Source organism: Triticum aestivum, chromosome 7A (assembly GCF_018294505.1).
Source record: "Triticum aestivum cultivar Chinese Spring chromosome 7A, IWGSC CS RefSeq v2.1, whole genome shotgun sequence".
In the NCBI taxonomy this organism is placed as follows: Eukaryota; Viridiplantae; Streptophyta; class Magnoliopsida; order Poales; family Poaceae; genus Triticum; species Triticum aestivum.
This window is the reverse complement of record NC_057812.1, coordinates 470567983-470591364: the sequence shown is the minus strand read 5'-3', so window position 1 is coordinate 470591364 and position 23382 is coordinate 470567983. Positions and strand designations below refer to the sequence as shown.

The 23382-nt window shown below is 43.8% G+C and overlaps 3 protein-coding genes across 4 annotated transcripts; 2 read left to right on the top strand and 1 right to left on the bottom strand.

The window, feature by feature from the left end:
- The first annotated feature begins 2236 nt into the window (after positions 1-2236).
- LOC123147623 (phosphatidylinositol-3-phosphatase SAC1) lies at positions 2237-9637 on the top strand. 2 transcript variants are annotated; one of them, XM_044566887.1, is made up of 16 exons: positions 2237-2493; positions 2594-2798; positions 3789-3954; positions 4051-4273; positions 4867-4943; positions 5219-5406; positions 5647-5744; positions 6287-6420; positions 6504-6638; positions 7042-7405; positions 7709-7830; positions 7944-8051; positions 8180-8410; positions 8492-8683; positions 8797-8908; positions 8998-9637. In XM_044566887.1, the coding sequence occupies exons 1-16, from the start codon at positions 2419-2421 to the stop codon at positions 9250-9252; spliced, it is 2685 nt and encodes an 894-aa protein (XP_044422822.1). In that variant the 5' UTR covers positions 2237-2418; the 3' UTR covers positions 9253-9637. The 2 variants fall into 2 exon arrangements, with proteins under 2 accessions (XP_044422822.1, XP_044422823.1); XM_044566888.1 differs by lacking the exon at positions 2237-2493 and having other exon boundaries at positions 2594-2814.
- Positions 9638-9954: 317 nt separating this feature from the next.
- On the top strand, positions 9955-12818 carry LOC123147625 (alcohol dehydrogenase). Its single transcript, XM_044566889.1, has 8 exons — positions 9955-10263; positions 10610-10745; positions 11072-11141; positions 11227-11320; positions 11412-11625; positions 11736-11877; positions 12032-12202; positions 12437-12818. The coding sequence occupies exons 1-8, from the start codon at positions 10035-10037 to the stop codon at positions 12626-12628; spliced, it is 1248 nt and encodes a 415-aa protein (XP_044422824.1). The 5' UTR covers positions 9955-10034; the 3' UTR covers positions 12629-12818.
- A 172-nt stretch (positions 12819-12990) lies between these two features.
- LOC123147626 (adenylate kinase, chloroplastic) lies at positions 12991-17575 on the bottom strand. Its single transcript, XM_044566890.1, has 7 exons — positions 17208-17575; positions 17030-17125; positions 16360-16488; positions 16141-16275; positions 15470-15616; positions 13785-13859; positions 12991-13313 (listed from the first exon to the last, which is right to left on the bottom strand). The coding sequence occupies exons 1-7, from the start codon at positions 17385-17387 to the stop codon at positions 13218-13220; spliced, it is 858 nt and encodes a 285-aa protein (XP_044422825.1). The 5' UTR covers positions 17388-17575; the 3' UTR covers positions 12991-13217.
- Between the last annotated feature and the right edge of the window lie 5807 nt (positions 17576-23382).

The following is a 23382-nucleotide window of genomic DNA, read 5'->3' as shown; positions in this document are numbered from 1 at the left end:
CGGGCGCGCCTTGGGCCCGGGGGCTACTGTCGGTGTTTTGGGAATGGGGGTCCCTAGACTTGCCTGCCTGCGGCCTGCGGCGTGGCTCAAAGGGGGGCCCAGCACGGCCCATCTTCATCAACACAGACTCAAGACCCTCGCGAGGGGCCAAGCCTCGCGGGGCGGACGACACGTAGCTTCCTCAGGCACGGCCTCATCAGGCTGGCTCGCGAGGAGGCGGTGAGATCAAGGCGGGGTACCTCGTGAGGTGCCCGTGACGCAAGCCATGACGACCAAGGGCGCCAGGCGGGCGCCAGGCCGCGCAGTGTCCTCCTTTCATCTTTGGTGCAAAGGGAGCAAGCGCAGGCGAGAGCATCAAGCAAAGGCACCCATTTCGGTGCAATGAGACCAAGACCAGCCCAACGGCAGGGAGAAAGTCATTGTGGAGCCCGAGCCAGCGTCACCACCAGAGCCTTTGGTAGGCGAGGACCAACTTTAGTCAGGATAAGTGTACCAGATGTTCCCCTTCAAAATGGCCAATTGTTGGCGCCCTTCCCGCTCAATATTTGGGAAGAGGCCCAGGGCCTTTGCCTATAAATAGGACTAGCCACCCCCAGGGTAGAGGCAATCGGCAATCGAGGGTCTAGAGGCCAACCCAGAAGCAAGCTGGGATCGGACCGAGTAGCATCACACACAGATAGAGAGAGAAGGGTGACTGAACTCCTCCTAACAGTTCATCGCCCCAGCCAAGAACAGACCCTCGCGAGGCTGTTCTTCCTTGTATTGTTCATCATCATCAGTCCAAGAGGCAATCCACCACACCACAAACTAGAGTAGGGTATTACACCACCATGGTGGCCCGAACTAGTATAAACCCTGTGTCTCTTGTGCTGTCCTTTCCATAGCTTAGATCTTAGCGAGGCGGTGGGGTGCAGGTAGGTAGAAGGCGAAATCCCCGCGCGCATCCCAGTGTTCGAACCTCAAGGGTCTGCCAGAAGCCGAAATCCAACACCCGTTCCCAGGACGCCGACAGTCATATTTTTCTGAAATGCAAGTTTGTCAAACAAGTGTGGCGCAGCATGAATCTGGAAGAGATCAGGTTAGGCCTACTGTCGCTCTCGTTGGCTGATGCAGTAGTTGAAGCCATATGCAAGCTTAGTTCCGAGAAGCAGGTTTTGGTGGGTGTTGTACTGTGAGACTGGTGGAATACTCGGAACAAAGTAAATGCAGGAGAGCAATGGAGATCGTTTGACTAGGTCTGTTTTAATATCTGTAAACATTTACAGGATTTTACTAAGGTTCAAGAGTCTAATGGTACCTCAAGGCATGAGGTTCAATCATGGGAACGCCCATGTGCAGATTACGTTAAGATCACTTTTTATGCTGCATTCCATGAGAATAGGGGAGATGGTGTATATGGTTATGTTGTACGTTCTGATGAGGGTGATGTCATAGCGGCTGTAGCTGGGAAATTCACAAATGTTAAGGGCCTCTTTGATTCGTAGGATTTTCAAAACGCGAGAATAGGAAAAATATGGGATTAGAGTGAAATGTCGTCTTGAATCCTACAGGATTGACGAGTGTTTGATTGTGCATAGAAAAAACACATTATTCTTTTAAAGAGGTTTAAGCGGATGGGATGTTTCCTATGAAATCTAGTGCAAATGAATCCTATGGAAATTTTTTTATGGTTTACAATCCTACGAATCAAACAACCAAGATAGAAAAAAATCCTAAGAATTAGAATCCTTCAAAATTCCTTTAAGAATCCTTTAAATCAAAAAAGCCCTAAGAGTGCTATTCATGCTGAGGCACTTGCTTGTCTAGCTGCAATTGAAGGATCGGCTCAAATTGGGGTGCATCAAGTTGTGCTAGAATCAGACTTGAAGAATCTTGTTTATGCGCTTGTAAGGGGAGATGCTGATTTGTGAGAGATCGGAGTTCTGATAAGGGAGGCTAGGAGCTGCTGTATTATGTCATTTCAATGTTTTAGTTTTATTTTCTGTACTCCGACATGTAATAAAGTAGCACATGAGTTAGCAAAGTTTGGGTATGGTCTGGTTGAATCCCCAGCGATATTGTTGTGCCTAGAGTTTAATGAAAGTTTATTTAAAAAAATCAACGACTTCCTCGCAAATAAAAATAAAAACCAACGACTTAAAATTGTCATCTTCTCGAAGCCCACGTAGGCACGCACGCACGAGGGTATCCCAAGTTGCCAACACCATGCAATACCTGCGATCTATACGTGATACAGTTCTCAATACGCTTTGTACATTGCAGAGAAGAGGACGCCTTGACAACATGGTCACGTGTTCCGCGGAGGACGCCTTCAGCGTTTAGATACAATATCCGCAGTGCCCCCTTCTTCCCCTTTCCGATCGTCCCCTTCGGACTCCCTTCCACCCCCTCTTCCCTTGCGCGCTTCGATCGGGATCGATGGCGGCGGAGGCGGACGACCCGACGGCGGCGTCAGCGACGCTGGAGAAGTTCCGCCTCTACGAAACGCGCGCCGTAAGCATCCATTGCCCCCCTTCTCCCAACCGCACGCCCGGCGGGATTGCTCGCTCGCTAGCTTGCTCAATTGACGCGTCGGAATTGGCTGTGCTCGCAGAGGTTCTACGTGATCGGGAGCTCGCGGGAGAAGCGGTGGTTTCGGGTGCTCAAGATTGACCGCTCGGAGCCGTCGGAGCTCCACCTCAGCGAGGACCCCGTCTGGTACTCCCAGCAGGAGGTCAAGAGCCTACTCCAGCGCATCGCCGAGGGCAACCGCTCCACCGGCGGCCTCACCTTCGTCACCAAGGCCTACGGCATCGCAGGTGCCCCGACCAGAACGTTCGTTCGTTCATTCATCCCATTGCACTGGATTGGATTGGGTTGCATTGTTAACCTAGCTCGCTGTACTGATCCCATGGAAATTTCATTCTTAATTCATACGAATTATAATTAAGCCGGACGAATTTGTTCTGTTAAAGCAAATGAATGTGTCATAAGATTTATTTTGTCAGAAATTAGAAAGCCTTTCTCTAGTTGGTCAATGCCTTTTGCTGGAAAATTCTTTGTGGTTTCTTTGTGCTGGAAAATTAAGTTGGAGGTATATGATAATATTTATCAGCAGATTTACCATGCCAGGAAGTGTGGGTAACTTATTTTAGTTGATAAATTGTCTCTGTATTGCAAATTGGCCGTGATTTCATTCCAACCAATCCCTGCTAGTTTTGTTTCAGTTGGCTCGTCATAGGAAGGTATACTTATGCCGTCATGTTTTCTTTCGTTTGCTTATGAATTCCAAAAGAGGAAAGATGTCCCTTGGATCTATTGGCAACAACTTCCTTGTTCCTTACTAGGAATCAAGGCTCAGAAAAGCTCTAGGCTTAAATTCTTAGTTTGCTACTTCCTAGTGCCCATCTCACGTAAGCACATGAGTAGACACTCTTAAGCGCACGCCTATCAGTGCTTAAGGCTACACATTCTGCTGTCACCTAGCGCCTAGGCACGCTTAAGCGCACGCCTATCAGTCCTTAAGGCCACACATTCTGCTGTCACCTAGCGCCTAGGCACGCTTAAGCGCACGCCTATCAGTGCTTGAGGCTACAATTCTGCTGTCACCTAGCGCCTAGGCACGCTTAAGCACAGTCAGAAGCTGGTAACGGAAATACATAGATAATAATGATGCAAACTGAGAGCTAATTCATTAACCTCTGAATCCCGGTTATATTTCTTTTGCAATTTGGTGACTGCTTTCTTTGCCAGAGGACTCACATACTCCTGCCATTTTTTTTGAAGTTTTTGTTTCTGTTGCTATGTAGGTTGCATCAAGTTCTTGGAGTCATATTACCTGATTTTAGTCACCAAGCGCCGTCAAATCGGTTGCATCTGTGGCCATGCTATATATTGTATAGATGAGAGCCAGATGATCACCATCCCGCACTCATCTGTACAGACAGATGTTGCAACCTCTAAGAACGAGCTAAGGTACAAGTTATCTTTGATAGTTTGATTTTTTTGGCAGTTATGTATATAAGTTTGGTTATTTACCAAATGCTGTGAAATATGATGTCTCCGTAACAGGTACAAGAAGCTTTTGGCCAGTGTTGATCTCACAAAGGATTTCTTCTATAGCTACACATACCCAATCATGCAGAGCTTGCAGCAGAATGTCACCTCTGCAGGGATGAAGGAAACACCTTATGAAAATTTGTTTGTATGGAACACTTTTCTGACAGAGCCGATTCGCTCAAGGTGCCGCAATGCTCTGTGGAGTGTAGCTCTCGTTCATGGACACTTTAAGCAGGTTATGCCTAGCAAATAGTCTGCCATCTAGATTGGTTTTGCTACCATTACTATTTCTATTGCTTGCTTTTCCATTTCTGATATTACTCATATTTGACTTGGAGCTTTGCATTATCTGTCTCACTGGGTCTTATGAGAAAATTAGAAGGGGATGCCACTAACAAATTTTGATAAAGAATGCATACGAATTTGCTGCTCAAAATATTTCAATTGTTTTTGTTTAACAGAATCTGAGACAATTGTGACCTAACAGAAAAGCTGCTATTATTTCAGTTTGATAGTTTCTTTCCATCAGAGAAAAGAAGTTGGACGAGATCTTGCAATGACTAGTGATGGTTGAGTAGGGCTTTGTAGTTACCATCTCTTTATTCCTTAATGAATGAAACCATTATCACTTGACTAGCCTTTGAAAATTATGATTTAGTGCTTGCTTGATGGGCACTGCTACTAGATTAGCTTCTTGTTCAGATTATCTGTTCTTTTTTCCAATAGCGCCCAACTTGCAGCTGATCTGTGTTTTAGTGCTTAATTAGATGTGTTACGACTATTGTTTATTAACTTTCCATGTGACACAACCCACAATTTATTTTCCAGGTCAAGCTGTCAGTATTTGGCAGGGAGTTAAATGTTATTCTCATTTCGAGAAGATCTCGGCATTTTGCTGGGACACGGTAGGTTTCATGTGCTCGTAGGACTGCATATTTCTGGATCTTCTTTCACTTTATATCAGCCAAGTCCATTTATTCATGCTTCTATCCTATCATCTATGTTCATTTGATTTCTGTTGATTTATCAATTATCACATGCATGTGTAAATTCTTGTTTTGGGTGACGCGATTTCCTCTACTCTGCCAAATGAGGCCAGCAAAGTATTGTCTATGCTCTGCTAGTAATCTGAATTTTTTGTTTAAGTGAAAACTTACTACCTCCCACATGGTATCTGTAGGTATTTGAAAAGAGGCGTGAATGACCATGGAAAAGTTGCAAACGATGTTGAAACAGAGCAAATAGTATTTGAAGAGGAAGCTGGTTCCTGGAAGGGAAGAATGAGTGCAATAGTACAGATGCGAGGATCGATCCCTCTCTTTTGGTCACAAGAGGCTGGCCGACTTAGTCCTAAGCCTGATATTTTTGGTAAATAGATTTTCTAGAAAATTACCTTGTAACCAAACAGGTGAAATTAAATGACCTATTTTGATTGGGGAATGTCCATATGTGAGACTAAATTTCTTATCTGATCATTTGTTACAACTGCGTATCAGAAAAAGATGTTGTGTCTTATCTGTATGTTTGCCCAATCTCTTATCTGGGCTTGTTTCTAAAAGCTTGAAATACATTTTTTGTGTGCATTCTCATCTTTGGATTCTGGTGCAGTGCAGAGGTATGATCCTACTTATGAAGCAACCAAGTTACATTTTGATGATCTCGCTCAGCGATATGGACAGCCTATCATAATACTTAATTTAATAAAGGTATGTGTTTGCTACTTGGTTTAGGATCTGAATGTTTCCGTCTGTTGTTGACAGTGATGATTCTGCTGTGATGTTGCCTTTCCCTTTAATTTTGAGATGAAACTAACGATTCATGTGCACGATACAGAGAAACGGTCATTATCTCAACGAATTTTACAAATCTTATCTATCATGTAGATTTGGTAGATTTGACCTCAAGTTTAGTAGCTCAACTGACTGTTATGCATAAGATTAATTGCTAAAGTACAGCATCTTTGTGGTTCTTTACGCTCCCAAGTACTCTTACTAAACAATATGTAAGACATCAAAAGTAACATGCCATTTGGAGTAAAATCTACTTCTGTAAAAGATGAATTTTCCTCTTAGTTCTTCCAACTAGTTTCCTGAGTAGAATTTAAAAAAGGGTTTCCTGAGTAACTTCTTGCTTACATGTTCGGCTTTTGTGGTACAGAGCTGCTAGCCCACTTTTATTTGTTTGTACAGCTAATCATTGCCTTTTGTCCTCAATATGACTCGTTATTGCTTTTGTGCTCTCTGTGTAGACTGTTGAAAAAAGGCCAAGGGAGATGATGCTCAGGCGTGAATTCTTTAATGCAGTTGGATATCTTAATCAGAATGTCCCAGAAGAGAGGAAACTGAGATTCATACACTGGGATTTTCATAAATTTGCGAAAAGGTTTTATACTGATCCTTGAAAGTTCAGAACTGCATAAGTTGGTGTCTGTTCATCTGCTAATGATTTTCTATCTGTTATGTCAGCAAGTCCGCAAATGTGCTGGGTGTTTTAGGAGGTGTGGCGAGTGAAGCACTGGACCTTACTGGATTTTACTACAGTGGGAAGCCAAAAGTTCAGAAAAGAAGGTCTATCCAGCTTAGTCGAACTAGCACTGCAAGGTACATATATTAATTCTTGTGTAAAACAACTGAACCACTATATATAATATACTAGCTTATAACAGGCAGATGTACTGCCCTCTAAGATTGCCAAGCATATACTCCCTCCGTCCCAAAATAAGTGTCTCAACTTTAGGACAACTTTATACTAAAATTAGTACAAAGTTGAGACACTTATTTTGGAACGGAGGGAGTACTTGACAAGTTTTATATTAATCCGATCCAGTTTATTTAGAAAGTAAGTACAATCACTGGCCAATTGAATTTGACCAAGGTTTAAAAGGCTGTTTATGGAAAAATCATGAACCATAACTGTACTGGTTTGTTAAAGTTGTGAATAAGGGCACTACTCATATCCTAACTGCAAAATGACAGTATTCCCTCCTACTTCTTCATTGCACAGGGATGTTGAAATAAGAGCTAGTTCTGGAGACCTTCCGAGACTCTCTAGCAATGCTGATGCACTTGGTTCTATAGCTTCTCAGGATATGAGAAAAGAGGATAGCAAACATGAGCCTCTTGGTGATGCTCCTTGTTATCAAACTGGAGTTCTTCGTACGAATTGCATAGATTGCCTGGATCGCACAAATGTCGCACAGTATGCTTATGGCCTTGCTGCTTTGGGGAGGCAACTTCATGCGATGGGACTGACAGATGTTTCAAAAATCCACCCAGATAGCAGCATCGCTTCAGCTTTAATGGAAATGTACCAGAGCATGGGTGATGCACTTGCTCATCAGTACGGAGGCTCTGCAGCACATAATACGGTTAGTGTACTTTCATCTCTTGTTGTCTCATCTTATGTTGACAAGAGGATATGAGTAATTTGTAATGGCCATAAAACTCTCATGGGGAGCATCCTGTTGTTACTTCAGAGTTAATGTAGCAAATACCTTTTTTTTGTGGATGGACTATGGAGTGTTAATTTGGTTGTCCTGCTCTGTATCTATTTGTATATACTAGTGCGGATGGCATTACTGTTGGTCTGGCCAAAATTCCCCCCCCTCCCCCCCCCCTCCATCTCATTGTTTCCCAGTGAGCATAAACTGTATATACTTGTTTCTTCTCAGGTTTTCCCCGAGAGGCAAGGGAAGTGGAAGGCTACTACTCAATCTAGGGAGTTTCTGAAATCAATTAAACGATATTACAGCAATGCTTACACCGACGGTGAGAAACAAGATGCTATAAATTTGTAAGTCTCGCACGTGAGTTCATCATCCATAAAATCTTGACCAGACAAGATAGTAGTTGGGCTCTTGTGGTAAGTGGAATTTGAGAAGTTGATTTGTTTTGTGATATTACCAGATTTCTGGGTTATTTCCAACCTCAAGAAGGAAAACCGGCTCTCTGGGATCTGGATACTGATTACTATCTCCACGTGACAACAGCTGGTGATGATAGCTACCATCTTAGGTAAACTGAATCCTGGTTATACTTCAGTTCGTTATGACAGTGCAATTTTAGTCCCTTAACATGTAAAGAGTGGGACTTGGTGTGTAGTTTCCTGCAATAAAATGTGTTTTATTCATGTTAATTCACAGTTCCCCACATGGAAATAATGTGCCCGGGGGATCTGGAGATGCCATGAGCCCAAGACCCACATTGAGCCCTGTGCCAGCATGTAAAGAGGACTTTTCTAGGATGAAACTTACTTCATTCGACAAACTTATAGAAAGAACCTGTAGTTCGATAAGGAATGTGAGGCTTCACTGTGATGCTGATCTAAGGCCAAGTGGTGGTGTTGGAACTTCTGCAATGGCACCCGATGCAGCGTATGTAGTTCTTTTCATTCATGATTCATGGTTGAACTTACTTTTTTGATGTTGTACTTACAGCTTGCTTTTACGATTCAGTGAGATACAACTTAAAAGCCCAAACTGGTTGTTTGGTCAAAGAAAACATGCAGAGACAGTTCCAACAACAAAAGTTACTCCAGTTGAAAATGCGAACGAGGGAAACAAAGATGAGACGAATGTGTCTCTGTGTGGGGAGCTGAACTGGCTTTCCTCCTCGGCAGATTCATGCGAGGAGGACAACTTCAGAAGGTTGTACCAGGATAGTCCAGATAGATATCCTTTGCCAGTGTTCTGATGTCTATCAAGTCCACAATCTACCATTTATATGCTTTATTAAATCCTTGGAGCCCTTAATTTTGCAGGTATCTAGCATTCACGACAGCGGATGTAGACAATGGCTGGTACAGTGGAGCACTGCTATACGATCAAGATGAGAACAGCGGTGCTTATAAACATTACTCCGAATTTTGCCAGGTAAGCAAAGCATCCTGCTGAACTTACGCTGTCTGCGACCGTCCAAAACATGCAACCTGACCTGTTTACATTGCCCTCTGGCATTGCAGGGTCCAGTCATGGATCCTTTTGAGCACGACCCAGAGAAAGAAGGGCACTACAGGGAGGCTCTTAGCATGGACATCGAACTTACGGACGATGCACAGGTGGAGGCAGAAATGAAAGCCGCTCTGGACGACTACCAGGTGATAGGTTCAGACCTGAGCATCATCCCGTCGTGCGGCTCCCTCGCCGAGGACCCAAGCCAGCTGACAAGGTGGATCATTGGGGACGAGAAGCTGCGCGTCGTCGGCGCTGTGCAGTAGCTCGGTTGCCGCCGAGGGATTGTACAGATTGCTACAACATTCGTCAATTTTTGGTTTCATCGTGCGTGTATATATAAGGTGCTTAAATGTACAAAAAGAAGGTATTCGTCCATTTTTTTTGTTGGGAGCAAACAGATGATCATTCTTGGAGGCCTTTGTGGATGGATATAGGAGGATTGGACAAGACAGACAGACAGACAGACACGGGTTTGGCCGGTAAACCAAGGATGACAAGGTGTATGTATAATATTCACGATTGTCTCATGTCATTCTGTTGATTAATTTGCACATCTCCAATAGTTTCAAGAAATGCTGCAACTTCTTTTTTATTTATTGTAACTAATGCTACAACTTGTCGTTGAGTTATTTGGTACTTCCTTTAGCAGCCTCTTTGTTTGTTTGTTTACCGATGAAAGCGACCGACATCGTCATCCGGATCCTTATCCGCAGTGCCGATCTATTGTCTTTTCTCCGAGAATAAACTATGAGCCGCTGTTGCTTTCTTGTTGAGCATTTGGTCTTTCCATTTGCTGTGCTAATCCTAATGCAAAAACAAGTGCAGTAGCAGTTGAATAAACATGTGTAGAAAGTCCTAATCGATCCGATCGGTCCTCTCTTTGGTTGGATGATGGAGCAGCCGCTTACTGAATGAAAAGTTGGAGTGCTCAGTATAAAAATGCTTGAGAGTTGTTGTATAAATATGGTCTCTCCAAACAGACCAGCAAGACAGCAACGGAGTAGAGTAGTTGGTGAAGTTGCAGAGTTCCGTTGGCAGGCACACCATGTCCATCTCCACCGCTTCCCGCCGCGCCCTCAGCCGGATCGGCGGCGCCCTCCGGCGGTCCTTGTCGTCGTCGTCGTCGTCGGTGCCGGACGCCTCGGGGTACCACGTGTCGGGCGGGCCGAGCTTCATGCGCGCGGCCGTGTTCTGGGAGCCCGGCCGCCCGCTCACCATGGAGGAGTTCCGCATGCCGCGCCCCAAGGCCGGCGAGGTCCTCGTCAAGACCAAAGGTTCCCCTCCCCCGCCACTCCTCCTTCCCGATAGATTTAGATGAACTCCCTCTCTTCTCCCCTCCTCTCTCTCCCTAATTTACAAGAGAAATTTGGAGTAAATGTTGCTGACTTACACTGCTGGTTAGGTATGCTGTGCCATAATGCATAACAAATAACAAATTATTGTAAAAAAAAGGGGAATGGATGATTATATACCCAATTTGACTAAACAAGTATGCATGCTCCTGTGAGGTTCGTTTGACTTGGGTCTGCATCCTGTGACTCAGGACTCTCGGAATGGGGTCTCACAGCTCCCATGGGCGAATCCTAAGGTTTTCATCTGACATGGGCTCAACTTATGCAGCTTGTGGAGTTTGCCACTCTGATCTCCATGTCATGAAAGGCGAACTCCCTTTCGCCAGCCCTTGTGTCGTTGGCCATGAGATCACCGGGGAGGTTGTCGACCATGGCGCGCACACGCCCGCTGAGATCGTCAATAGGTATATACCGATGCAGCTGAAAACAAGAGACAACACCTGTTTATTATTAGTCTTTTCTTTGGAACATCAACACCTGCTTAGGCTGATAACTAGAGGTGCTTCAGTTCGATTGAATGCTTGGCTCCTTGAGAGCTGCACAAAATTTACAGCACAGATACATGCTGGATTTCCATCAGATTACCTTTTTTGAGCGCTTAAATATTTTTGCAACTCCTGTTGAAGGGGTAAAGCATGGAAGCACTGTCACCAACGCTATTCACCTATTCCAACTTTCTGATGGTGGTTTTCTGGAACTAATCGGTTATCCCTCCCTAAAAAATTAACAGGTTTCCAGTTGGCAGTCATGTTGTTGGAGCCTTCATAATGCCCTGTGGGAATTGCTTTTACTGTGTGAAGGTACCGCCTTCTCTGGATCAGATCATCCTTTATGAAGGGCTGCTTTGTTTTCTTGACCTCATCCATGTACATGGGTTTGATACAGGGCCAGGAAGACCTCTGTGAGTCTTTCTTTGCGTACAATCGTGCTAAAGGAACACTATATGATGGTGAAACCCGACTATTTCTACGCAGCAACGGTAATTTCAGAATATTCACTTACATACTCTGTCGCTAGTGTCACAATATAGTATTATTGTAGTGTTGCTGATGTTATTGCAATGCCTGCAGGAAAACCAGTGTACATGTACAGTATGGGCGGGCTTGCGGAGTACTGTGTTGTGCCGGCCAATGCATTAGCAATTCTTCCTAACTCGTTGCCGTACACAGAGTCAGCCATTCTAGGATGTGCTGTGTTCACCGCATATGGCGCTTTGAGGCATGCTGCTGAAATGCGTGCCGGTGATTCAGTAGCAGTGATTGGGGTTGGCGGGGTTGGATCAAGGTTAGCTGATATAAGGATATTTGTATTTCCTTGAAGAAAGGATTAAATTCATTCCTAAACTCTGGAGTAGTAGGTTACGTTGGCGCATCCTCATTACTCCAACACTGCAGCTGTTTACAGATAGCAAGAGCCTTTGGAGCTTCCGAAGTCATTGCGGTGGATGTTCTCGATGAGAAACTCCAGAATGCAAAAACACTTGGAGCAACCCACACTGTAAACGCAGCTAAAGAAGACGCTGTTGAAAGGATCAAGGTATACAACAAGTTCTGCAGTTTTAAACCACTCAATACAGTTTGTTTAGGTAGCAGTTCTCGATATCTCATCCTGATCATGGGCTGTCCAGATGTTGCTTCTTCAGTCTTAGCTAGTGTTCGCATTCAGATGTGAATGATCTCATTATTCACAGGAAATCACTGGTGGGAGAGGTGTGGATGTCGCTGTGGAGGCACTTGGCAAGGCATTAACATTTTCCCAGTGCACCCAAAGTGTACGAGATGGAGGTAAAGCTGTTATGATCGGGCTTGCTGCAACAAACGTAGTAGGCGAGGTGGATATAACCCGTCTTGTTCGCCGACAGGTATGCATCTAGCTCCATCAGATTACTGTTCGTTTGTTGTCCAGACCTTAAGCTAGGTCCTGCAGATATGTTCGAACTTACATCGTCTTGGCACATATAGGCCCTTTCCTCAATTTACTCGTATAGTGTTAGTGCAATACCATTGCATCAATTTTCAATGCTTCCGTTTTACTTGGATTTCCTTGCTTGCTTTGTGTAACATTGGCTGGCTGCTAACATGATTACTGGAACCAGGTCAAAATCATTGGCTCGTATGGTGCAAGAGCCAGGCAAGATCTTCCTCAGATAGTCAAGCTTGCTGAGAGCGGCGCCTTCAATCTCGAGAACGCCATATCAAGGAAATGCAAATTCGAAGAGGCGAACGGCGCCTATGAGGATCTCAACCAGGGCAAGATCGTTGGCCGAGCTGTAGTTGAAATCATGTAGTGCTGACAAGATGATCATGTGGTCGAAAGTCTGGGTCAAACAAATAAGAATATGCCGCGACAACCCTGCGAACTCGGTTTGTCTTGCAGCATGGTCTCACTCCCTGGTTTGTGTTGGATGCAAAAAATTGTTGATTGAAAGATTGTTGTGCTCACAAGGAAATGCGTATCTCAGTTTGTTCTTCTTTCCATCACATACTGTGAATATTGGGTATACATTTTGCTTATACAGTTCTGCAGCCAGATTTCTGGTTTGTAATGTTACAAAATCGTCACACGAAGAATCCTCAGCTAGCATCAGAAATACCTGACAGATTCCAGAGTAAAACAAAATACATGCAATGAAGTTGTGCAACACAAATGTAGACTGAAAAGTGCAAACTCAAGGCAATCCTTCCAATTGCACTGTATATCAATGCATTCCTAGTCAAGATCATTACAAAACAGTGACGCATTTACATCCATGAATAACAAAGGGCTTTTCTAAATATCATCCTATCAATGCTTTGTCACCTGCATGTCTTCAAAAAATAGAATAAAATCATGCTTCAGCCACATGTCTGGTTCGCGCAGCTTTCTCTGCTTATGAGTTAGCTAGCCACCATTTCTGTTTTCTTATCAAGGCTGGAAGTGAGCAGCTTCTCGATCTCACCGAATACATCTTCCACCGTGGTATTTCCATTTACCTAAACCACAGATGACAGTGAAAGAGATACATGAAAGTTATAGGTAACTAGATACATCATGATTATGAAATGTTTGCTCAGTGAGTTTTTTTAGTTGTTGCTCTATATAGTGCACAACCTCGACAACAAAAGTAGAATAAAGAATGCCATGGACGAACAAGGAATTTAACAACAACAAGAGCTACTCCATCTAGGCAGCAGAACAAAAATATGTTAATGATTACCACACGGTATGTGTTAAGCAACTTCTGAACAGAAACTAAGTTATGATGATTTAGTTCCTTAGCTCAACTTTATAAAAGTACATAATCCAAAAAATATATGTTTGTTATACTTTTCTCCCCGACTTCAAACTAATCTGTGATGTGGTAATTCGGCGGAATATAGACAACGTGAAGTAGAATAGCATATCAGCCTTGAGCTGACCAATAAGGCAGAGCATTCTAAGTATGAAGGAGATAAATCGCCTACCTTGACTATAACATCTTCATATATCGAAACCAAGGACTCGATATTTTGATAATGAGTCTGCAACCTCAGCTTAACCTGTAAAAGAACAGAAGAACACACACTTGAAAATCAGATTCTTTTGATAAAATCCACATATATAGATAAACGGTCAATGAGATATGTGAGACCAGGAAAGAGTGATCTAACTCAAGTACTCAAAACAGCACTCTCTGCAAGCTTCCGTCATCATAACAAGCAGTTCAAGAACCAGCATACTACATCGGCAACTCTACCATCCTGGAACATTGGTGCAAGGTCTTGCACACTATGAGCATACAACTTCCATAAGGAGTATACTCAAGGGTATGAAGCCAAGCTCTAAGAGGGATGGCAAGCTCTTCCTTCATTCTGTAAGAAAGAAGGAAGAGACCCTTTTGAAGCTAAACAGCCAGGAGGCTTTACTAGGAGCAATGAAAGATCTTCCCACTCCTTCGTTTCCAAATATTCCAAGCAGCCACCGTCAGGACCTCAAAGTAGAAGGTTTGCCAATCTTGAGCTTTACCCTGGAGGTGACCCCATCCAAGGAAAACTGAGATAGATCAAAACAAATACCAAGAATGTTCCAGCATGAAGAGCTGAAGCTGCAAAGCCAGAAAATGTGGTCCCTAGTCTTGACGTATGCAGGTTGCAAAGGGCACGGCTGACACCACCAGGAGGCTGAAATTGGTGACATTGAAGCATATCCTTTGTATTGAGCCTATCATTCAGAAAAACCAGGCAAAGCATTTGGGCTTAAGGGTGCATTTGGAATTCCAGAGCCAAAAGGAGTTATTAGGTGCATGAATGTGTTGAAACTGAGCTCTGTACATTTTAGAGGATGAGAAGCTAGCAGCCTAGCACCCCAAGAGAAGGACCAAGAGTCATTATCTTCAGGAAACTGAGCATGAATGTATGTTGGACAGAAACTCTCTGAATTCATGAAATTCATCGAAAGCCTGCCTGGAAAGGGGAATATGAAAGAGATGTAAGGGCTCATGAGTATTGAGAACATCCTGGACCAAGGCAAGACTATCAAGGGCAAATGCATGAATTCCATGGAATTTTCTCCTCATCAGATGATCAGACCAGCAAGCATTCCAGAAAAGAACAGTGTCTCCTCTGGCAATAGAACAGGAAGCTAATTGCCTAAATTTATGGGAGAGGTTAAAGACATCTCTCCACCAGAAGGGGTGCACAGTACCAGAGGCGTGGGGAGAGGAGGGAAATTATAAACCGCCAGGAAGCATTGTAGTAGTTCCAAACTAGTTTCACTCAAGGGATATCAGCCTTGTCGTAAAGCTTGTTATATGCTTCATAAGCATGGCCTCGTTCTGCAGTCAGGTTAAGGATACCCAGCCCCACTTTGTTCTTTGGGTGACACACGTTAGACCAGGCAGCACGTGCCTTCCATATACTGAGTGACCGAGTCTTGTTATCGAATGTAAATACAAAATAAAAATGCACAACTTCCCCACCATGGAAATATGGTCCACTGTGAGATAATAACTATGTCAAGCTAGTTTTAATTAGCAGCAGACAAAAAACAATGTGTTGTAGCAACACCATGTACTGCATGACTAATAACAAATAAGCACTTCCACCATGTCTAATAATAAATGCAAAACTATGCTGTCATTATCTTAACTAATAATATGGGAACCATGTACCTTTTCTTCTGTATCATCAAATCTTTGTGTAAGCCTGGATGCAATTTCTTCATTCTCAGGTGGAGAATACTTTAGATGGTATATTTTCCCAGTTTCAGGATCCAGCCGTCTGCCAACTACCCTTTCAACAAGAAGTTCATCGGGAACCTACATTTTCGACGGGTGAGCTAATATTCCTACTGAACAAAAAAAAACGCTAGTACTTACACTCTTAATTTCAGAATTTGTTTACTGAATTGCAGCCAGTTTCAACACGATAGAGAAAGCATGATAAATACATCGTGTATTGCCATATTACAGTGTTAACACTTAGAAAGTACTTAAATGCGCAACTTGAAATTATGGATCTTATTTATTCTTGAAAGGGTAAATATGTAGATTTTATTATGTAACTAGTACCAAAAAAGGGACTATATTTATCTCCATTTTCTCAGGAAAATCCAACATTGGTCACAATGGAAGTGTTTGCCCTTTTTTTTTTTGAAAGAAGCAGTGTTTGCCCTGTTCAGACTACTAGTTAGGCTAAGGGTAGCTACCAGCAGTTTTCAAGGTCTAGAGGCAGTGTTCAAGCTTACTTGGTACTGCTAGTACCTTACCACAACAAGGTCAATTATGTCCCACAATTTGCATCACATACCAATAATTTGCCATAGCTGGGCTCGGGCACTTACATCTAATAGAATGAAAATGTCAGGCCGGATTCCAAGAGTTTCCAGTGCCATTGCCTGTGAATAACTTCTCGGGTAACCATCCAAAAGCCAACCCTTTTCCTGAGCATCTGGTTGCAGAAGACGCCCCTTCACCATCTGGCGGTAACCCAGAAATGTTTCTCAGTGTTACCACCATTCACTTGAAACACATTAATGAAATTGCGAAGAAAATATACCCACATTAACAACGATCTCATCAGGAACCAGCTGTCCCTTCTCCATAAACTCCTTGGCCTGCTTCCCATTGTCGGTGCCTGTGGCGATTTCTGCCCTTAACAAATCTCCAGCTGAAATGTGCACCAGACCATACTGCAAATTACAGTGCCAGTTACTTGATGCAACAAGGAAAGCTAGTCGTAAACGTTTTACCACATTTTGTTGTAAATGCACAAGGCTAATTACACAATACACATGACATAATAACACAAGGCTAGATCCCAATCCTATATCCCAAAGAGAGAGATCTGCACTATTTCTAATTATCTCAACATGTGTGCATTGTTGTAACCATTAGATTTACTAACTTGATCCACTAGCATCCATCCGAGCATAGCATGAGAATCCTCTACCATACAACATGCATTACTGTATTCTAAGTGGGTTTTAAATCACATTACATTTAATCGTGACATGCACAAGTTTTCTTGTTAAGTTTTTATTCTTTGCATATGCAGAAATTTCTCACATAGTTTAAATCGTAAGTGCTGAATTCGTATTCTACACGATATTTATAAACTATATATCCAATTCCGTGGCAATGCGTGGGGTATCATTTAGTTCACATAATGCATCATGAAAGAAAGAAAGGGAACCATGTACAAGGCTGAACCCATATTCCCAAAGAACTTACTTTGGCCTTGATTAGCTCGCACTGCGTGCCCTTCCCAGACGCCGGAGCTCCCGCTATCATGACATTTAGAGGGTCAGCCTTCGCTGCCTCCACAGCCTATAATTCCGAATCAAGAACTGACCAGTGAGAAGGCCGTAAAATTGTGCAATTCCTTAATGTTAGGAAAACAGGGGCAGACCTTGGCCGCTCTAGGCGCCGGCGAGAGCCCGTGGTGTCGGACGGGGTTGAGCCGTAGGGGGCTGGAGCGGGCGCGGGAGGCGCGGAAGAGGAGGCGGCCCTGGGGAACCGGCCTCTCGGCACCCACGGGCGGCGGTAAGAGAGATGTGACTGCGGCTGCAGCGGCCGTGGAGGAAGCCATGGGCGGCGCTGAGAGAGCTGGGAGAAGGGGGATTCACAAGAAAGCCGTGCTTGGATGCTGGGAGCGGCGCGCCGGCGCCGGAGGGGGATCGGAGATAGAGAGGGAGAGGCGGACCGTTCTTGCAGTAGGACCAACGGAAAGGAAAACAAAACAAAACAAAATTGTTGCGAGAAATAACAAACTCTATTTTTCTAACAAGTGGACTGAAAATAAGAACCCTTGTTATCACGCTGCTTTTTTTAGTGCCCGAGAAAGGTTTGGTGGTCAGTGTTTGCCAAGGACCGGAATGTGCATTGGTTAGCAGCGACCGGTTCTTGTGCGTGTGTTTGATCGCTCGGACTTTGCCAACATTGCATGCTTGTTTCAGTCGGCCTAGTTTTGCCATCGGTACTGTGCCGAATCGAGTGGGCAAACCCAATCCCCTGACCCCTGTATTCAATCTTCTCCTTGCGCTTGAATCGATTCTCGAAATCCAATCTAAAGCGTGAATCGAATGCAGTAAATTGAAAGAGAGGGCAAGGGCTTACCGCCATTGCTAAAGTCCTGTTGGTGCGCTGGTGAAGCCGGTGCTCGATGGCGGTGCTCGCCTTGAAGTTCGTTGGTCCATTGCTCGTTGTCGCCAGTGTGAGAGAGGGAGAGAGAGAGGGGGAAGGTAAGGGTAATTATGCCACGGCTTCAGAAAACAACGTGACTTCTCGAGACCACCTCCTCACGTGCAGCCTCCGCCGCCACATACCACGAGTTGCATCGTTTGGCTCTGGTTGTGAAAAAACCGCTGATTCGGCCATTCCTCCAGAGCCAGGACCAGAGGTGCTTTTAAGTTTCGTGCGGGCAATCTTTTGATGCAACCTAGCCAATCAAACGGGCCAAGATTTTTCCGCGTGGGCCTGGTTGAGGTGGATGCGGGCAACCAAACACGTTATGTAAACATGCGAAAAACAAATTACAAACTTTGAAAAAGACCACAAATATTCAAAATACAAACTTTACATATTGCACAACATAATCAATGATGCATTCGACTACAAATATCATAAATCCGAACTCATGTTTTCATTGGCATAAAATATTCATAGTGTGCAAAGATGTCTAAATCCGAACTTTTTGATTGGTATAAAAACTAAAAAAATACTGTCAAATTGTCCATCCTTGATGGAAAAATTAGTTTCCAAACTGATTATATAATAAAAAAAATTGGTACATACTATAACTAATTGATTCTGATTCCAAATTCAGTTTTCACGTCGATCAAAATATCATAAGGAGGATTAAAATACGTCTAGATAAAAATGGATGTATCTAGAACTAAAATACATATAGATACATCCATTTCTTCGACAAGTATTTCTCGATGGAGGGGTATTAGATAAAAATTCAGGGATTTGAAGCTATGAGAAGGTATCACAGGGAGGACTCTGCACTGTCAGCACCGTCGGAGAGAATGCTTTCCCTAATAATCATGTTTATGTTGGCTGATGGTAGAGATCGGTTAGGGGTTTTGTAGGGGTAAGGACTAACAGTGCACCTATACGGCCAAGGTGGATCTCAATGAGTCCCCTTTCCTTGGACATTAAGGAAATTTTCCCTAGCGACAGTAGAAAGAGACTCGAGCGAATGAGGGAGATCGCACGATGCACAATCTATGTGTGTTTTGGTGCCATGATAAAATCATGATGGTTCTAATGGCCGGGAAATCAAAATCACTAGTGAAGGGTTATCTCTTGCAAAGGTCACTCCCCACCTATTCAAGTCCTGGCAAGTGGCGGCGTCACTTGTTGCAACCTAAAAGTTTTCCTTTTTTCTGTAGATTTGTTAATTCAAAATGTTTTCTCTTGAACCTTGCGTTCAGATAACGATCCGTTTTCACCGTTGGATTTCTTGTGTCGGGATCCTCAAAACTAGATCTCATGTTAATAGGTTTTGACAAACTTTTTTCACGAAATAAACAAAACCTGGGGAAAATGAAAACAAAAAACCGAAAGAAAAAAACCAAAGCCCGAAAGCACAGTTGTGGTTTTCACTTTTTTTTGGGAAGCACAGGCCGTGCTTTTCCCTTTATTGAGGGAAGTAAGGTTGTGCTTCTTACGGAAGCAGTATTGTGTTTTTGCCTTGTGCTTCTCGTGGAAGCACTGGCTATGCTTCTAACTCGCGAAGCATACGTTGTGCTTTTCGCTGAAGCAAATTTGTGCTTCCATAAGAAACATAATTGTGCTTCTCGTGGAAGCACAATTTTTTTCAGGCAGCATAGCTGTGCTTTGCAAAATAAATAAATAAAATAGTTTTTTCTGCAAAACTCAAGGAAACCCAAAAAAGCAGAAAAAACCCTTAAAACATGTACATAAAACATAAAAATCCCCAAATCTTGAGGCCGCGTCCAATACGCGACACATGACGACGGTTGGGAGCACCACTTGGGGCGCTCCCATGCCAAAAAGTGACCCTTGTGGGAGCCCCCCAAGGGTTAGTTCCCCTAGGAAACACTTCTTATGCGTGCTTTGCTGCTGCTGGCAATGCCTTGTCCTCTCCTTATTTGATGATGGGCTTTTTCTTTTGCTCCCTCAAAGGGTAACGGTTGGTTAGTTGCTCCGCGAGGAAACACATCTAATGCGTGTTTTGCTGCTTCTAGCAAGACCTTGTCCTCTTCCTATTTGATGGTCGCCTTTTTCTTTTGCTACAGGTTTTGGTCTATTTATCTTTTGTATACATGAGCTAAGGCCTGGACCTTGGTCCCGGGGGGCTTCACCTAGAGTTACACTGACCGTACTAGGGAGGGGGGGGGGCTCGTAAAGAAGACACCTAATTAGGGATCTATTTAATCGCTATTAAGGGTTGAGAGAATCATTAGTCCCTCCACCCTCTGAATTCGTCCCTACCATCAGGATTCAAGTACCAGACTTGGCACTGGTGCTCGCATTTTTCATGGATTTATTTCAGGTTTTCTGCCGATGTTCGTTCAGTGGGGAAGACGTTCCTGTTGACCACGAGACGTCTGTGGTGATTAGCATCTGGTTGTAAAGACATATTGGACAAACTTGACATATTGCACAAATATAATCCATGATGTATTCAACTACAAAAATCATTGAGGGCTAAATATTGCAATAAAGGAAGGTTGTAAAGTTTCCTTCCTAACAAAAGTTCAACTACAAACAGAATGACTAATCTTAAGGTATGAGGCTCCCAACAGTAACCTCAGGTGTTGCGCCCATGGTACCGTCATCTACGAGTGCTTTAGCGTTTGCACCTAGAAACGTAAGCGAGGTTGCACATACACGTTAGCGTCAAACTTGTTGAAATGCTCATCATGGAACTTGCTATCATGAATACAGTCGTGGAGACACATGCATGATTATCCGTTTGTGTCCCTAATTGTACCATGGTATGCCTTGGAGAACTTGCCATTTCATCTTTAGAATACCAAATGATCTTTCGGCAATGTTTTCACAAAGAGGATAGTTGAATGTTTCGTGTCTCCCCCTTGGAGGGTGTGGCTGAAACACTGGTACATGATACCATCGCCCTTTGTATGATGCTATATATCCAACCCTGTTTGAATACCCAGAGTCCACAAAGCAATACTTATCTACAATAATATCCAAAAGAATATTGAACCCCATATCGAAGCACATACTTCCATGGCATTTTCATTTGTGTAACCTTTCCTATTCCTTCGTTGGGGCTACATCTCCTTAGGCACAACCACATGAATGTGTGTTCCATCTATAATCCAATAACATTTTTGAAATGAGACCAGAATTTTGATTTTCTCGGTATTGTTGGGGAATGTAATATTTCAAAAAATTTGCCTACGCACATGCAAGATCCATCTAGGTGATGCATAGCAACGAGCGGGGAGAGTGTGTCCACATACCCTCGTAGACCGAAAGCAGAAGCGTTTAGTAACACGGTTGATGTAGTCGAACATCTTCGTGATCCAACCGATCCAAGTACCGAACGCATGGCACCTCCGTGATCTGCACACGTTCAACTCGGTGACGTCCCTCGTACTCTTGATCCTGCTGAGATCGAGGGAGAGTTTCGTCAGCACGACGGCGTGGCGAAGGTGATGATGAAGTTACCGATGCAGGGTTTCGCCTAAGCTCTACAACGATATGACCGAGGTGGAAATCTATGGGGGGGGGCACCGCACACGGCTAAGACAACTGTCACTTGTGTGTCTATGGGGTGCCCCCTGCCCCGTATATAAAGGAGGGGAGGAGGGGAGGGCCGGCCCTCTCTATGGCGCGCCCAAGGGGGAGTCCTACTCCCAGTAGGAGTAGGTTTCCCCCCTTTCCCTAGTTGGAGTAGGAGAAGAAGGAAGAGGGAGAAGGAGAGAAGGAAAGGGGGGCCGGCCCCCCTCCCAATTCGGATTGGGCTTGGGGGGGCCGCCACCACCTTGGCTGCCTCCTCCTCTCCCCCACTAAGGCCCAATAAGGCCCATTGACTCCCCGAGGGGTTTCCGGTAACCCCCCGGTACTCCAATATATGCCCGAACTTATCCGAAACCATTTCGGTGTCCAAACATAGCATTCCAATATATCAATCTTTATGTATCGACCATTTCAAGACTCCTTGTCATGTCCATGATCACATCCGGGACTCCGAACTACCTTAGGTACATCAAAACACATAAACTCATAATACCGATCATCATCGAACGTTAAGCGTGCGGATCCTACGGGTTCGAGAACTATGTAGACATGACCGAGACTCATCTCCGATCAATAACCAATAGCGGAACCTGGATTCTCATATTGGTTCCTACATATTCTACGAAGATCTTTATCGGTCAAACCGCATAACAACATACGTTGTTCCCTTTGTCATCGGTATGTTACTTGCCCGAGATTCGATCGTCGGTATCTCAATACCTAGTTCAATCTCGTTACCAGCAAGTCTCTTTACTCGTTCCGTAATGCATCATCCCGTAACTAACTCATTAGTCACATTGCTTGCAAGGCTTATAGTGATGTGCATTACCGAGAGGGCCCAGAGATACCTCTCCGACAATCGGAGTGACAAATCCTAATCTCGATCTATGCCAACTCAACAAACACCATTGGAGACACCTATAGGGCATCTTTATAATAACCCAGTTACACTGTGACGTTTGATAGCACACTAAGTGTTCCTCCGGTATTCAGGAGTTGCATAATCTCATAGTTAGAGGAACATGTATAAGTCATGAAGAAAGCAATAGCAATAAAACTCACCGATCATAATGCTAAGCTAACGGATGGGTCTTGTCCATCACATCATTCTTTAATGATGTGATCCCGTCCATCAAATGACAACACATGTCTATGGTTAGGAAACATAACCATCTTTGATTAATGAGCTAGTCTAGTAGAGGCATACTAGGGACACTCTGTTTTGTCTATGTATTCACACATGTACTAAGTTTCCGGTTAATACAATTCTAGCATGAATAATAAACATTTATCATGATATAAGGAAATATAAATAACAACTTTATTATTGCCTCTAGGGCATATTTCCTTCAGTCTCCCACTTGCACTAGAGTCAATAATCTAGTTCACGTCGCCATGTGATTTAACACCAATAGTTCACATCACCATGTGATTAGTTCACATCGCCATGTGACTAATATCCAAAGGGTTTTACTAGAGTCAATAATCTAGTTCACATTGCTATGTGATTAACACCCGAAGAGTACTAAGGTGTGATCATGTTTTGCTTGTGAGAGAAGCTTAGTGAATGGGTCTGTTGCATTCAGATTCGTATGTATTTTGCAAATTTCTATGTCTACAATACTCTGCACGGAGCTACTCTAGCTAATTGCTCCCACTTTCAATATGTATCTAGATCGAGACTTAGAGTCATCCAGAACGGTGTCAAAGCTTGCATCGACGTAACTCTTTACGACAAACTCTTTATCACCTCCATAACCGAGAAATATTTCCTTATTCCACTAAGGATAATTTTGACCGCTGTCCAGTGATCCACTCCTGGATCACTATTGTACCCTCTTGCC